This window comes from Ornithodoros turicata, chromosome 1 (assembly GCF_037126465.1).
Source record: "Ornithodoros turicata isolate Travis chromosome 1, ASM3712646v1, whole genome shotgun sequence".
In the NCBI taxonomy this organism is placed as follows: Eukaryota; Metazoa; Arthropoda; class Arachnida; order Ixodida; family Argasidae; genus Ornithodoros; species Ornithodoros turicata.
The window spans coordinates 65,784,235-65,798,436 of record NC_088201.1 but is presented as its reverse complement, the minus strand read 5'-3'; the positions used below and the strand labels follow the sequence as shown (position 1 = coordinate 65,798,436).

General features: G+C 47.4%; 1 protein-coding gene across 1 annotated transcript; it reads left to right on the top strand.

Moving 5' to 3' along the window:
* Positions 1 to 5,278: 5,278 nt before the first annotated feature.
* Positions 5,279 to 14,202, top strand: LOC135399888 (serpin B3-like). Its single transcript, XM_064631626.1, has 3 exons — positions 5,279 to 5,372; positions 5,667 to 5,733; positions 12,995 to 14,202. Exon 3 carries the CDS (start codon positions 13,009 to 13,011, stop codon positions 14,167 to 14,169), a length of 1,161 nt encoding a protein of 386 aa, XP_064487696.1. The 5' UTR covers positions 5,279 to 5,372; positions 5,667 to 5,733; positions 12,995 to 13,008; the 3' UTR covers positions 14,170 to 14,202.

Here is a 14,202-nt window from a genome sequence, read left to right as displayed (position 1 = left end):
GTTCACTGCTAAATACGTATATTAATATGCAGGTGGCAAGGCACATGACAAGATGTGCAAACGCAGGAGAAAGATTGTAGTATGGCTTCAGGAGAGAACATGAATTTTTTACATGCATATTTCCGTGCAATTCAATTAAGTGAAGTCCATGAAGTGAAGTCCTTGTAGCGCACAATATTCATACAAAGTGTCCGGGACACTTTGTATGAATATTGTGCGCTATAAGGACAAACTCTGTGTTAAACAAAAAGGCGTAAAAACGCTCGCATTTAAAGGAGGTAAGAACCCCAATCTGCATGTATTTAGTTCCGGTTTTAATAGATGTAATATTGTTCTTCTAATATTCTTCTTCTACGGTTCGTAATTATATTTACATTTTATTGTTCAATTCTTCTCCTTCATAACGTATGCAGCGTTAACATAAAAACGCAAATTTTTCGGATACGGGCGAGTAGACGCACTGCCATCCAGATACCTCTATCCATTGTTACGTCATCTGAAGAATTGTAGCACCTAATCAGATGCCAACGCGGAGGTACACATGACGTTCTACTTTACACTCTTAAAAATGAGGGGGGGGGGGATGTCGAGGTAGCTTGCCGTTGTTGGCCGCACTCAAGGGGGCATCGTCACGACTATACACTGTTAAAACAGAACTTCACCACATAGCACGCTCCTAGCCAACCATCATACCGAATGACAACGTTCTTCTGACAATGATATCATTCTGTGCACTGATTTGTTGAAAATGGCAGGAGGCGCCTATCTGGGACAGATTATCTTGTACCAGATAGGCACCTCCCCCCTGTTTTGAACAAATCATGACACGGAATGATATCATTCGGTATGATGGTTGGCTAGGAGCGTGCTATGTGGTGAAGTTCTGTTTTAACAGTGTAGCCAAAAAAAGGAAAGGAAAATGAACTTCACCACATGGCACGCTCCTAGCCAACCATCATCCCGAATGACAACGTTCTCGTGCCTGATTTGTTGAAAACAGTAGCGGAGCCTATAGGGACCGTGCGACACCTAAAGGGGGGGGGGGGGGGGCGCTGCTCCGTCGCGACAGCGCCGCCAGTGGCGGTCCTGGACGTATCCGACGTGATACGCCGCCCGTTCTATGCATTCTCAAGTGGAACCGTAGCTTGCGTGGCGACCGCCGTAATTAGAAGGGCTAATTTTCGGAGTGCAAATAATGTGGAACCTTTCTGGGGCGCGAACGAAGTGAATGGAGACAAACTGCACAGAAGCAACCACCGTATTTATAATGCATCTAACAGTACGGAAGGAGAACAGCCACTCGCGTCTGTCCGGTCAAAACACCTGTAAGTGATACGTCGAGAGGACGGTTACAATTGACTCCTCACAAAATCCTGGCTTGCTAGCGAAGGCATATATACTCTTAAAAATGAACTTCACCTCATAGCATGCTCCTAGCCAACCATCAACTCGAATGATATTGCTATGTGCCCTGATTTGTTCAAAACGGTAGGCGTACGCCTTTTTTGTGACACTTATGCTGTTCATAATTGTCACAAAAATGGCGTACGCCCCCCGTTTTCAGCAAATCAGGGCAGATAACGATATCAATCGAGATGGTGGTTGGCTAGGAGCGTGCTATGCGGTGAAGTTCATTTTTAAGAGTGTACGTGTATTCCTCTGACTCCAGCTATTTCTAATATCATGTTTTTGACTGAGTCTTATTCTTGTATTCCTTTTGTCGTCTTTGCACACACATAGCTTCGTCACTGAAATTTACATCGTGCGTCCGTTTTATCCGTACAAATAAACACGTGGGGTCACAACTTATTGCCTGAACTTGTACTGCAGTTTTTCCAGTATCTTCAGATACAATAACGCTAAAGAGATTCTCAAAGAAGAAAGTATATGACGTAAACAACGAGATTTGGCCGAGGCAGACCAACAATTAGGGACGACACAGACAAGTTAGCCTCAAACGCCCAGAAATTAACGAATGGAAACAACTCAGGGAAAAGAGGTGCTGACGCCAGGGATCAGAAGACCCAGGTTCGATCCCTGGCGTCAGCACCTCTTTTCCCTGAGTTGTTTCCATTCGAAAGTATATGAGTTTTTACCACGGCTACCGCCGTAGGCTTGCGGGACGACAGCTGTGAAATGGTCGGTGAGTAAATACTAAACCCTTTGGACAACGTAGAACTTCTGTTCTCGCTGTGAGACTCGTCATACCGGGAGCAATATCGGCTCTGGGCACTGGCGATGAAAAACCTCAATCATTATCTCGAAATACGTTGCCGTTTGGTCGGTGCATTTGACGGTGGTATCCAGCGCCGTTTCACCGTCACGAAAGTGGCAACTGTAAATCATTGATCATTTTGCAGGTCCTCATTCAGTTTCATTGAAACTAGAACAAAAGAAATAGAATATATTCGCTCATGTTGTGCACACCTCATGCAGTGGCCGAACGCGCATCACAAACGCTATTATGGCGCGTCACAAACGCTGGTATTGGAAGCGTAGAAATCACGAGAAATTAAGCATCTGGTCCGTAATGAAGAGTTCTTTTAGGTGCTGGCACAGTTAGCGATGATGTGGCAAAAAAAGATGCCCGCACTTCACATGTAAACAAAGCTGGCTACCCGGCGGCTATCACGCAAGGTACTTTCTCCGGAGGCCGCATCGCGGCGCCACCAGTTTGTTGCACAGTCCATATTTTGTAGCCATAATGCGGTACATAATGGCGCGCATAATATGCTCCGCCTCCCGTTATCAACAAAGCAGGAGCGAGAACGTTGTCATTGGGGACGATGGTTGGCTAGCAGCGAGCTATATGTAGTGAAGATACGGACGTATCAGATTCATCTATACAAAAGGTGTCACAGCCAGCAAGTTAAAATCGCCGTTTGGAGCCGACACAGTCGGCGCACTCCTCAACAAATCTAGGGCGAGAACGTGGTCATTCGGGATGATGGTTGGCTAGGAGCGTGCTATGTGGTGAAGTTCATTTTTAAGAGTGCGGGCTAGCTTGGTACACTCTAAAAACAGAGCTTCACCGCATAGCACGCTGTGCGCCAACCATTGCCACGAATGATAGGGTTATCGCTTCGGATTCGAGGAGAGGAGGGGCGTACGCCTTTTTGTGGCAATTTGGGTGTATGGTAATTGCCACAAAAAGGCGTACGCCTCCCTCTCTCCTCGAATCAAAAGCGATAACCCTATCGTTCGCGGCAACGATTTACGCACTACCTGCTATGCGGTGAAGTTCTGTTTTTAGAGTGTAGACCGTCCTGATTTCCGGTCAGAGATATTTGCGTATAAAATGCGGATTACCGCGTGAACCGCAGAGGTGCGCGCTCTTATCCGCAATTTATCCGCGCGGCCTTCAAGGCGTTATATTTCTATCCGCAAACCACGGTGTATCGCGTATATCCACGCGGATCCGCAGATATAACCGCACCCGCGCACACTTTTAATTATGTTCCTCCAATGAACGAGCGCCCCCAAAGGAGAAAAGGGACTCCGGACTCGCCGCAGCTACTGAGTGCTCCCCGCGCATACAGTGCGCATGCGCTATATCCTCGCCTCCTGTTGGGCACTTAGCTTGCCGTTGTGGTGCGTGCGTCCTTCCGTACCGGTCAAATCGCGTTTGCGCAGAGCGGCGTATTGTTGCCATGGCGACGATTCGTTGTAAGCACAAGCCGTAAACGCAGCAGTGTGAACCAGTTTTCATACCACGGATCTCTGCGGCTATCCGCGTGACATTGTGGTTTGCGGTTAGAAATAGAACGTTTTGAAATCCGCGCTGACAAAATACGGATAAAGCCGCGCCTCCAGATCAATGGATTCGAAATGGCGTGTCCTACTGTGTGATTCGTTGCATTGCCGCGCAGTTAACTGCCATTATTGGTCAACTGTGAATGACATAATGTTTCTTAACAGTTTGTATGGTCAGAAGCCAAGAGCGTCTTTCACGTAAGATTTTCGTTATGTAGATTTTTTTTTCAAATGCAGTGGACGCATATGTGCGGTATACTGAATATCCGCGAGGATGTCGGTGTGGATACACAGATCTCAAGTAGTGCGGATGGGTCGCATATCTTACAAGCACGGGTACCGTCAATGTCAATGTTATCCGTGTACACCTCTCAGTATGTGGTTCATCACATCACGCATGCCTCGTACTGCACGCAAGGTCATTGAAGTGAAATGAGTTTTATTTTGCTACCTGTCGTAGATGGAGCCTTGAACAAATTCTGCACCTCGTTCCCATTGGTTCTCGTAAACACGTGACCTCTCCCGCTCTGCCTCACTGCCAGAGGTGCTTCTTGTGAGCCGGATGAGCATCGATAATGGCGGTGCCGATTTTCTACGGGTTTCGTTGCTTCCTTCGATGCAGACGCTTGGAATGCAAACAATCATTAATTACGTTTGTCTGACATAAGATTGGGCGAAGCGTCAGAGCTTCTCAGAGTTGTGTCTATAGGACAAAACCGATGTGGAAGAAAGGCCTCTGGTACGAACTGCTAAGTGTGCATGGTTGATAAACTGACCGTGTAAAAGAGTAGGTAAAACTAGTTTTTATTTTGGCATTATAAGTGCGTGCAGTGAACAAACAGAGAGACTATACGTACGCTATTTTTGAAGAGAGCTTTGTCCTACACACAAATGTCGATGGACGTAGAGCACGTATCTTATCTGTAAGTATCGACTCGTGCCGCTTCGGAAACTGGTGGGGAACTCAGTGACGGCGTACAGCACCGTCAGCACACTTTGTGTAGTCGCGGCAGAGAGGTGGTGTACAGTACGGGACTCCCACACATGCGCCGCTGCACACGTGTTTCCAGAAGCTGAGGATGACATCGCTTCCGCCAGAAAAGGTGGTCTTGCTGCGCATATTGCAACCGTTGGGGAACGCACATTCGCTACCCATTCGTTAATGTTGTGTGAGTGAAAAACACTACGCGTAAATCGCGCGAACAGATGTGAGAACTTGGTATTTCGAGCCGAAGAAATATAAAATGGCGGCCTTTTACGAATCCCTGGCGCGTGCTGGGTACAACCTGTCGCCTATAAGATCGCGTCTTTTATTCGTCCCATTATAATTTACGAGGGAGTGAAGAACGAGGAACCCTAGCTGAAAGCTTACGCCTGTTATGATATCGTTACAGGCGCCATTATGACGCTGTACTTGGTTCGTAGCGATTACAGAAACGAGTACCTCGAGTCGTGAGAATCGTGACACGGCAACTGTTCGTTTTCACACTGTGCACCAGGTGCATAGTTTAGTGCGGAGAAATAATTGCGTTTCTTGTAGGCAGTTATTTCACAAAGTACACTCCAGATGCTCACAACGTCGGTAGCTAACGAGGCAAACATTGACGACAGTGCGTACGGTAAGAGCAGAACTGATATCGTCTACTTATTGCACTTTGCACATACTTATTCGATCAATACTGTTGATGTCGGTAGGAACTTCCGAGATATATTTCATGACAAAATGGAAACTAGCGTGAACATCAACTAGATCTCTATTGTGTGGTCGCCTTTGCATTACTCTCGCATGTGTGGACAAATATTTTGTTCGATGAGCTACCTTAAGAGTAGAACTGTACTAATTTTAAAGTCAAAGCCCTACAGTAGCTGGAGTGACCGAAGAGTTTATAAATTTTGTTTTGAAAATTGCGTAGGAATTTCGTCCAAGCTGTAACACAAGCTGAAGCTGTATATACAAGCTGAAGAGTCAAGTTCCCTTTGGTATGAGAGAGTTTTACTAATGCATACGCAATCACTTTGCGTACGGAAGAAAATTGCGTGGCTTTGCGTACGGCGCGTATGCAGTATGAACACTGCAACCAAAATTCGCTAATATCCTTAAAAAAAAATCAAAACGAATGAGCGGCTCGGCTCCGGAATCACAGGATGCGGTCAGCAGCACGCTGGCTGTTTCGTGATTCTGGCCTCGGTTCTCAGTCAGACAATATTTTAACGACACTCCCTATTAATGTTGAAGAGTAATTTTATGCAGCCTCTCAACGCGGTCCGAAATTACCTGCTGGAGAGGAAGCCGACGTCAATTATTTGAAGTGCGAAGCAGTTCCTAAGATTACGTCCCTCACCCTCTTTGTGTCGTACATGTAAGGAAACCACCTTCTTGGACGTCCATCCTCTGTCTCGGAAGCGCCTTGAACCGCATAGCGGCCGCATGATGCTGAATAAAACATCATTTTGGTGTTTCCCGCACGGGAAGCCAGTCGCTCGGGGCTACTCAAGCTAGCCATTTTCATTAGTCAGAAACGCAGCCGGCGGGCTGTAAAAAATGGGAAATGAGACCTCGCGGCTGCTTGCTGCGTTGATGCCACGTTACACTGGTCTGACCACGTCACGCTAGGAGATCGGGCCGGGCCGTCAAGGTCACGCTGCATCGCTCATGGCTGGTTTTTGAGGGCGTTTCTTGTAAATCAAGTTGTGCGCGGTGGCGAGGCAATCGTTCAGCGAAAATATTTTGCATGCTGGCTTCCGTTAGACTGCGCGCGCGCTTGATGAACGAAACGGGGTATTCGAGCAATGCTAGGTGCTATTTCACTGCTCCTTTAAGTGGGGCCACCATATTAATTACGATAATAATTAATTAGGACAAAAATCACAGTTGAGCAGTTAATGAGAATTATGTCTCCCCTCACGCGGTGGCCTATAGAGTGACACAAACATACTACTCATTTCTTGGAGTCGCACGTCTGCAAAAACTAAAAAGAAAAAAAGGGCGGCGTTCCGCGGGTAGGTGTCTGGAAAATTGGGAGGAAGGACACTTCTTTTTCTCCCACTTTTTTCTTGCGTTTGTCAAATAGTGACTCACAGATCCTGCGTGAGCCAGAAGTCTGGTTCGCATTCCTGCGTTTACAGTCTTAGAAATGAACTTCACCGCATAGCACGCTCCTAGCCAACCATCATCTCGAATGATATCGTTATCTGCCGTGATTCGTTGAGAACGGGAGGCGTACGCCTTTTTTGTGACACTTATGCTGTTCAGAATTGTCACAGAAAAGGCGTACGCCTCCCGCTTTCAACAAATCAGGGCATACAATGGTATCATTCGAAATGATGGTTGGCTAGGAGCGTGCTATGCGGTGAAGTTCATTTCTAAGAGTGTACGCTTGCGCTTACGGCGGATGGTTGCCGTGGTAGCGGAGAGACGTTCTCCGCAAGGCCAGTCCAGTGACGCACCGCAAGCAGTTCAGGTAATTTGAACGACGCAAGCCATCTTCCCAATCGAACCGAGAAATGCGCGCTACTTTGACCAGAGAAGCGCGGAGAGAGTTCACTTGAAGAACGCAACGGCCAGAACGCAAAAATGTGAACGGAGATACGTGCGCGAAAGCGTCAGCTCGTTTTGTGACGAAACGTGAATGCAAAGGAAACCCGCTGCACGCCTTTTGAACCAGCCTTAACAGCACGTTTGAGCTTTACGGCTTTTCGAGAGTTTTGCGTCTCCGTCTTATAGACCTAAAGGAACAATGAGGTGGAGGCGAGATGGCGAGGAGCACGCTCGAGATATTGTCTCATTCGTCAAGCTGTCCACCAGGAGTCACCATGAAAAATATTTTCGCTGTACGGCGGATTGTCAGTGCGCAATCAAATTTTACAAAACCACTCAGCGAAAGCGTTGGCGGTATAGTGTTGAAAGAGTTCGCGGTTGTCGGCCTCAAAGAGGTGTGCAACGTCACGACTAACGCACTGGGGAGAATGTACGTACGTCCTACGCACTTAAAAATGAACTTCACCGCATAGCACGCTCCTAGCCAACCATCATCTCAAATGAGGTTCATTCGAGGTTATTGTTGGCGAGCGTGCTATGCGGTGAAGTTCATTTCTAAGAGTGTAGGCTGACTTCTAAGGGAACTGTGGCGACATATTAAAGGAGCACGGAAATAATTTGGAACATGTATTTTTTACCGCTTGATGTGAACATACTACCTTCATAAACTATCACGCAAAATATTTCCTTCCAAAAGCGCGAATTTCCTGAGGAAATTAGTTTGCAAGAATGCGCTCCGATGCGACAGTCTCCCCCACGCAGAGTCTGGCCTGTGGTGACGTCAGCTGGCCGAGCACTTCATTGGCTGCCGGAAGCGTCCGCGCTCCCCGCCAGAATCGTCTGCTAGCTCCGGAATCATGGCGACTTACCGACTGAGACGGGGGGGGGGGGGGGGGGGGCTGTTGCTATTTATTTGCGTTTGACATTCACTTGCGTTCTTACATGATTTGTCTCGTTCGTTTTGCATAAAACAAGACTGCGGGCAGTGTAAAAGGTATGGCTAGGCCTCTGTGTTGCCGTGACGGCTCGGGCTGAGGTGGATCGTACGCGGTTGTGGTTTCCGTTCAGCTTGTGCTGAGGTGTCGTTACTTAGTGAACAGTATTATGCCTGTGTGTGCAGCACATATATGATACGACTAGATACATTCCTGTCAGTTGGAGATTTATTCCATGTGCCACTGTGCCATGTGTGCCATGTGCCATGTGTGCTGCATATGACCATCAAAAAAGAAAACGCTTATTTTGCCACGTGTTTTGGGGTTTCCCACAGTTCGCTACTACTTTACTTTGGTATCTGTATTGTTGTGCTTGTGGAGATGTTGCTCTCCTGGTATCAGTAAGATATAGTAAGCGCAATGTTACACAGCTATGCATTCATCGGTCCGCTCTTTCACCTCTGAGATGCCATTGTCCATGCGGTTCAGAGCCCATAGTGTTGACCACAACACTGAGAAGTCATGACGATCGACGACCTCTTCAAATGAAAACACTGGTCACTGTGCCGCGTCTTCATGACTATACATTTGTAACCAAGAAGAATCACTATATTTCAATGCGAATGTTTGTTAACACTTAGCAGCATCACTTACGAGTCTCCAGGACATTTGTGTTTCGAAATCAAAGCTGGCGGAGCTTGGGCTCCAACTTCATAAAAAGTTTTGTCAAGAAGAGCAGACGTGTCGCCTGTAGAGCGTTCAGTTCATTGCCTGTCCTTTCCACGACGTCCGATGAACAACGTCGCTTCCCGCTCTGCCGGCTTGCCGGCGCCGCAACGACGGACAAATCGCAAAAAAGAAAGAAAAAGGCGGCGCGGCCACATGATGTCAGCGGCTGGCAGCCGAGAGAGGGGGCATTTCTGCCGCGAGATTCAGAGCTCTGTGGCGCCACCGACGACATCGCTCTCGTGCCAGCTATAGTTTAGGTGCGCGGGGCGCGCGAAATAAAACATTCACTTGTTCCGATCAGCTGGCGGCCCCGGACCTCTTTCTTTCACGCCCCCCGATTGAGGACCCCACATCTCCTTCGCGCGCCAGGATTGCGCGCTACGCTGGAACTTTTTGTACGAATATGTATCACAGGGCTGAGAATCTTGATTTCTACTTCACCCGTCATATTTTATTCCGATCATTTCCATGCTCCTTTAACGGAAGGCAATAGGGCGAGAGCCGTCCTGAGCTCTCGTCCTGAGCCACGTCTCTTAATGCTTCCTTACCGGACCGCTTGATTTTCTACCCGCCCCTGTGCCGACATAGGGTGAGGTGGGGCAAGATGAGAGAAATTTTCAATTGAATATGAAATTTTTATTTTTCGTGCTTTAAAAAAATATCTAGCCATGGGCACATTCTCAGGGTCTAAAGCTTCTGACCTGTAAATGCAGAATGGACGTAGCCGGTCTAAAATAAACACAGAACAAGAAATTCAAAAATGCTGATTGTCTCATTTTGCCCCAACCCTCTGGGCAAGAGGAGACTTCGCGTGGGGCAAGATGAGACACGCCGTGGCAATGAAGTATACAAATTAGTTTCTGCAATCCAAGCAGACAAAGTAAAACCCATGTGCCCCTACGCAACCCCCTTGAGCCCACTGTCCACATGACGTACAATAAAACCACACAGAACCCAGTGCTATTTTGCACCACCGTCGTTTGCAAACGAGGCACCGCAAGTCTGATGTGTCGCTGATCGCTCGCTTTTGCGTGCGCTTCTGTTTTGCTGAAAATATCCTAGGAAACAGGAAAATTTGCTGGAAAATCCTAGGCAATATGCAAAAAAGAAATCTCTGAGGAACAAGCATATAATGCCACCTAATAGTTGAGTTACCCGTTACTAAATTACGTTAAATTTAAATTTCATTCAAGTTAATTGCATTAAATTCTCGCGTGTTGCCCCGTGCATATCATCGCGTGCATAAATTTAAAGAGTACCTATATTTTGCATACACAGGGTGTTTCACCTAAAGTGATAAAAAATTCTAATTGGCGATGTGCTCACCGGAGGATTGTGGAAGTTTCCGCAATTACCTTCTGGAAACTTTTGCCACCATTGAGGTCCCCGACTTCATTTGTTTTGCTTTCTTCGTGATAAGACGGTTGTTTTGTTTTCTTCGTGATAAGACGCTTGTCACCAGCATCAAGGTCAAAGCGGGGAAAAGAAAGGTAAAGCAAAGGGCGGGAACACTTCCTCCTCCCCCCGCATCCTACACACTTAAAAATGAACTTCACCACATAGCACGCTCCTAGCCAAATATCATCTCGAATGATATCGTTATCTGCCCTGATTTGTTGAAAACGGGAGGCGTACACCTTTTTTTGTGACACTTATGCTGTTCATAATTGTCACAAAAAAGACGTACGCCTCCCGTTTTCAACAAATCAGGGCAGGTAACGATATCATTCGAGATTATGGTTGGCTAGGAGCGTGCTATGAGGTGAAGTTCATTTCTAAGGGTGTACTTGCGCTCTTGTTTGCGACAATCAAGCAGGCTAAAGCGGAATTTTTACTAATCTTTTTTGACTATTTTTGTTGCGATAGTGTGTGTAGTGTGTGTGTGCGGATCACTTGGCAATTTTCAAAGTTCAATTGAAAAAAATAGGTTTCCCGCAATTAAAAATTGTCCAGAGCCTTTCTAAATGATGGCAAAAGTTTCCAGAAGGTAATTGCCGAAAGTCCTACAATCCTCCGGCGAGTACGTCGCCAGCTAGAATTTTTTACCACTTTAGGTAAAACACCCTGTATCTAGATAGATGAATAAAGAAATAGGATGTGGACAGAATAAGCCTGCGAACGAATTTTTCTCTCTCTTTCGCTCTCTCTTAAACGCATACATTCTCAATTCTCACGTGCGATAAAGCGGACATGCAGAGCCACCTATGAGTAAAGTTTCAAGCGTATGGAGCAACGCGTCTCTGAGGCAGGCGGCGTCGAGCAAAAAATGTCGCGTCTTGCCCCATCTTGCCCTATGTCTGACAGCGTCTGAAGAAAACCCAGAAAAAAGACAGCACAGCCGGCACCGAAACTCGAACCCGGGAACCTCCCAGCCTCGACGTGACATCACCAGCGCGCTAACCACTGAGCCACGCGAGTTGATGCACGGAGAAAGAAGCCGCGGACGGTCGGCACGATCCCATCGCGTGACGTTGGCCGCGTCCCCGTGCCTTTCTTCTTTCTTTAGGTATCTTCGATTTGGATGCACGCGGTGAACTAGTTCAGGCGGTGCAGCACTTCTGTATTCGTTTTGTCAGTGCCGCTCGTATTCGTTTTGTAACGGTGCAGCACTAGTTGTGCACGAGCTCACGGCCGGGCTGCACTTGCTGGATAGAAAGTGCAGTACGAGTGCACGCGGAGCGGACGACACGTCTGTAACGCTGACGGTTCCATGATATGTGTGCGGTGCAATACCAGTTGCCTTGTCGCGATAAACACGTGGGTAGCGATAATACGGTCATATCTGATACCAACCGAACGGATGATTCGAATTTTTGCCTTCATGGGAAGCATATATAAAAGGCGCAAGCTTTGGAGCGGCCGAGAATGATTTTTTAAATAAAAATATACAGAGATGAAAGATCGAGTAGGAAAAACAAGACTCCTAGGCGTAGTATCTTCCCACAATGTTCCCGTAACAGCCGGGAACACGAATGCGATCTTCCTTCCCTTCCGCGCAAGCAAATAGAATGCATACGTCGACTCGTCCTTATTGTCGGAATCCAGCAGCTCCAATTCCGCTTACAGGTACAGAGCCATAACAAACACTTATAGCAATGACTAATAAAGCGAATGAAACACAACTCACACAAACAGTATATACCATTTCACTGTTTGCAAACAAACGGCGCAAACCGTAAGACTTACGGCGAACAAAACAGGTTAACGTGCGCTGGCGCTACCTGGCGGCGTGGAGCTGTCAAAAGGGTCTTTGCAAACAAAAGCTGTAACCGGAAGACCAATAGGACGCACATCCAGCTGTCGCATGTTGGCGCACCTTGGCGTCGCGAAGGGATCTATACACGAAAGGTAAGACAAGCGTAAAAACACGACAGTGGCCGCGGTGCTGACAGTAGACCACTAGCCTGCACCTGCACTCGCTTGTTCGTTTTGGAAGCGCTAGTGTTGAACCTACACTTGCACTGTCTCAGTAGGCGGCGCACACTCTTGGCACCACATCTGCACTCCCCTGAACTAGTGCAGGTGGTGCAGGCCAAATCGAAGAGACCTTTTATTTCTTCTCAGCTCACGCGCTGCCTGTACTCGCTTGAGCTGCACCGGTCTACGTCACGAGTCACATGACTGGCCCCGCCAGGAGTATAGGTGACGTCATGACGTACCCTCCTTCTTCCCTTGTTCCACGACATGCTGTTTCCAAGATTGAAGGTTCTTCGACAGGTGTGTGGAACAGAGGCCTCCCGCGCGCGCTACAGGTTACCCGCGCTCGTCGTTCTTTAGCAGGGGCCCATTTTATTGTTTACAGAACACGACGCATTCAAAAGCAGCAAAAAATATGAGGCCAACTCAGCGATTCTTGAATGCATGCTAACGTTCATTAGCTTACGAGTCGTAACACGCCGTACAAAGACCTTTGGGCATCACTTAGTTAATGTGAGCGATTACAATTCGCGCAACCACGCAAATGACGAATGTCACTATAGTTTTTCTTATGCACGCCGTTTTTTCGCTGCTCAACTGGTATGTACCCACATTGTTTCAGACCCCACTCCAGACATGCAGTGGTCGATCATCATCATTCTCCTTTCCGCATCTGCCATCCACGCTGCTCTGCCGAAACAATACCCCATTGATACTAACATAACCGACATCGGCATAAAATTCCTCCAATACCTCCCTGACAACAATGCCTCCAACATCGCGTTCTCGCCGCTTGGCCTCTACCTCACGCTCGCCTTTCTGCACATGGGAAGTCGCAGCAATACCGCTGGAGAAGTGACGCGCGTCACCGGATCAACCGATCCAGACCCTCAAGTAGTGCTCTACTCTGCGAAGCCACTCATCTACCAAATCCGTGATGAAGCGAAACCCCACAAGTTCGAGATGGCGAACGCTATCCTCTTAAAGAGCGACATACCCACTAAGCTGTGGTTCCTCCAACAGCTCACCGACCCAAATATCAAAGCGACGCAAAGAAACATCAGCGAATACGCGCAGGTTGAAGTCAACCGATGGGCGAAAGCCATAACGAACGGGTCTATTTCGGTGCTTATCGAGAAACCGCTAGCCTCTAATGCTACGATTCATATTTTCAACGCGATATTCTTCAGCGGACACTGGAGGGAGAAATTTGATCCTAGAACGACGAAAGAGGAATCCTTTTACAATGCCGATAAAACGGTAAGCAAACGTCAACTGATGAAGAAGGAAGAAACTTTTTTGAGCGCATACGACGCTGATCTGGATGCAGACGCTGTCATCATACCCTACTCTGGTAGTCTTGTGAAGTTCTGCCTTATCGTCCCGAGATCGAAGTACGGAGCCGTGAGAGTAAAGAACAACTTAACTTCCGCAAAATTCCACCATTTATTGTCGAACATGAAGCCGCAGCGGATAGATTTGTACTTGCCAAAGTTTACGCTGGAAGCTTCCTACGACTTGAAAGATTTTTTCTGGAAGCTAAAGGTGAGGAGAGTCTTCACGGTTTATTCGAACTCGATGGGGTTCTCGATGAAGCCAAACATTCCCGTGTCAGGTGTTACTCATAAGTCGAGCATGGTCGTTGACGATTACGGAGGGCAGCCATGGGAACCATCTCCAACAGAGGCACCTCCGCCGCAGGCTCTGGTTGTTAAAGCAGACCACGCGTTTCTCTTTTTTGTAACGGCTGGAAAAAGGAACGCGCCAATATATGCTGGTTTGATCAATAAACTCTGACGAACTGTAAAGTAAACTGATTTGTGCAAAATA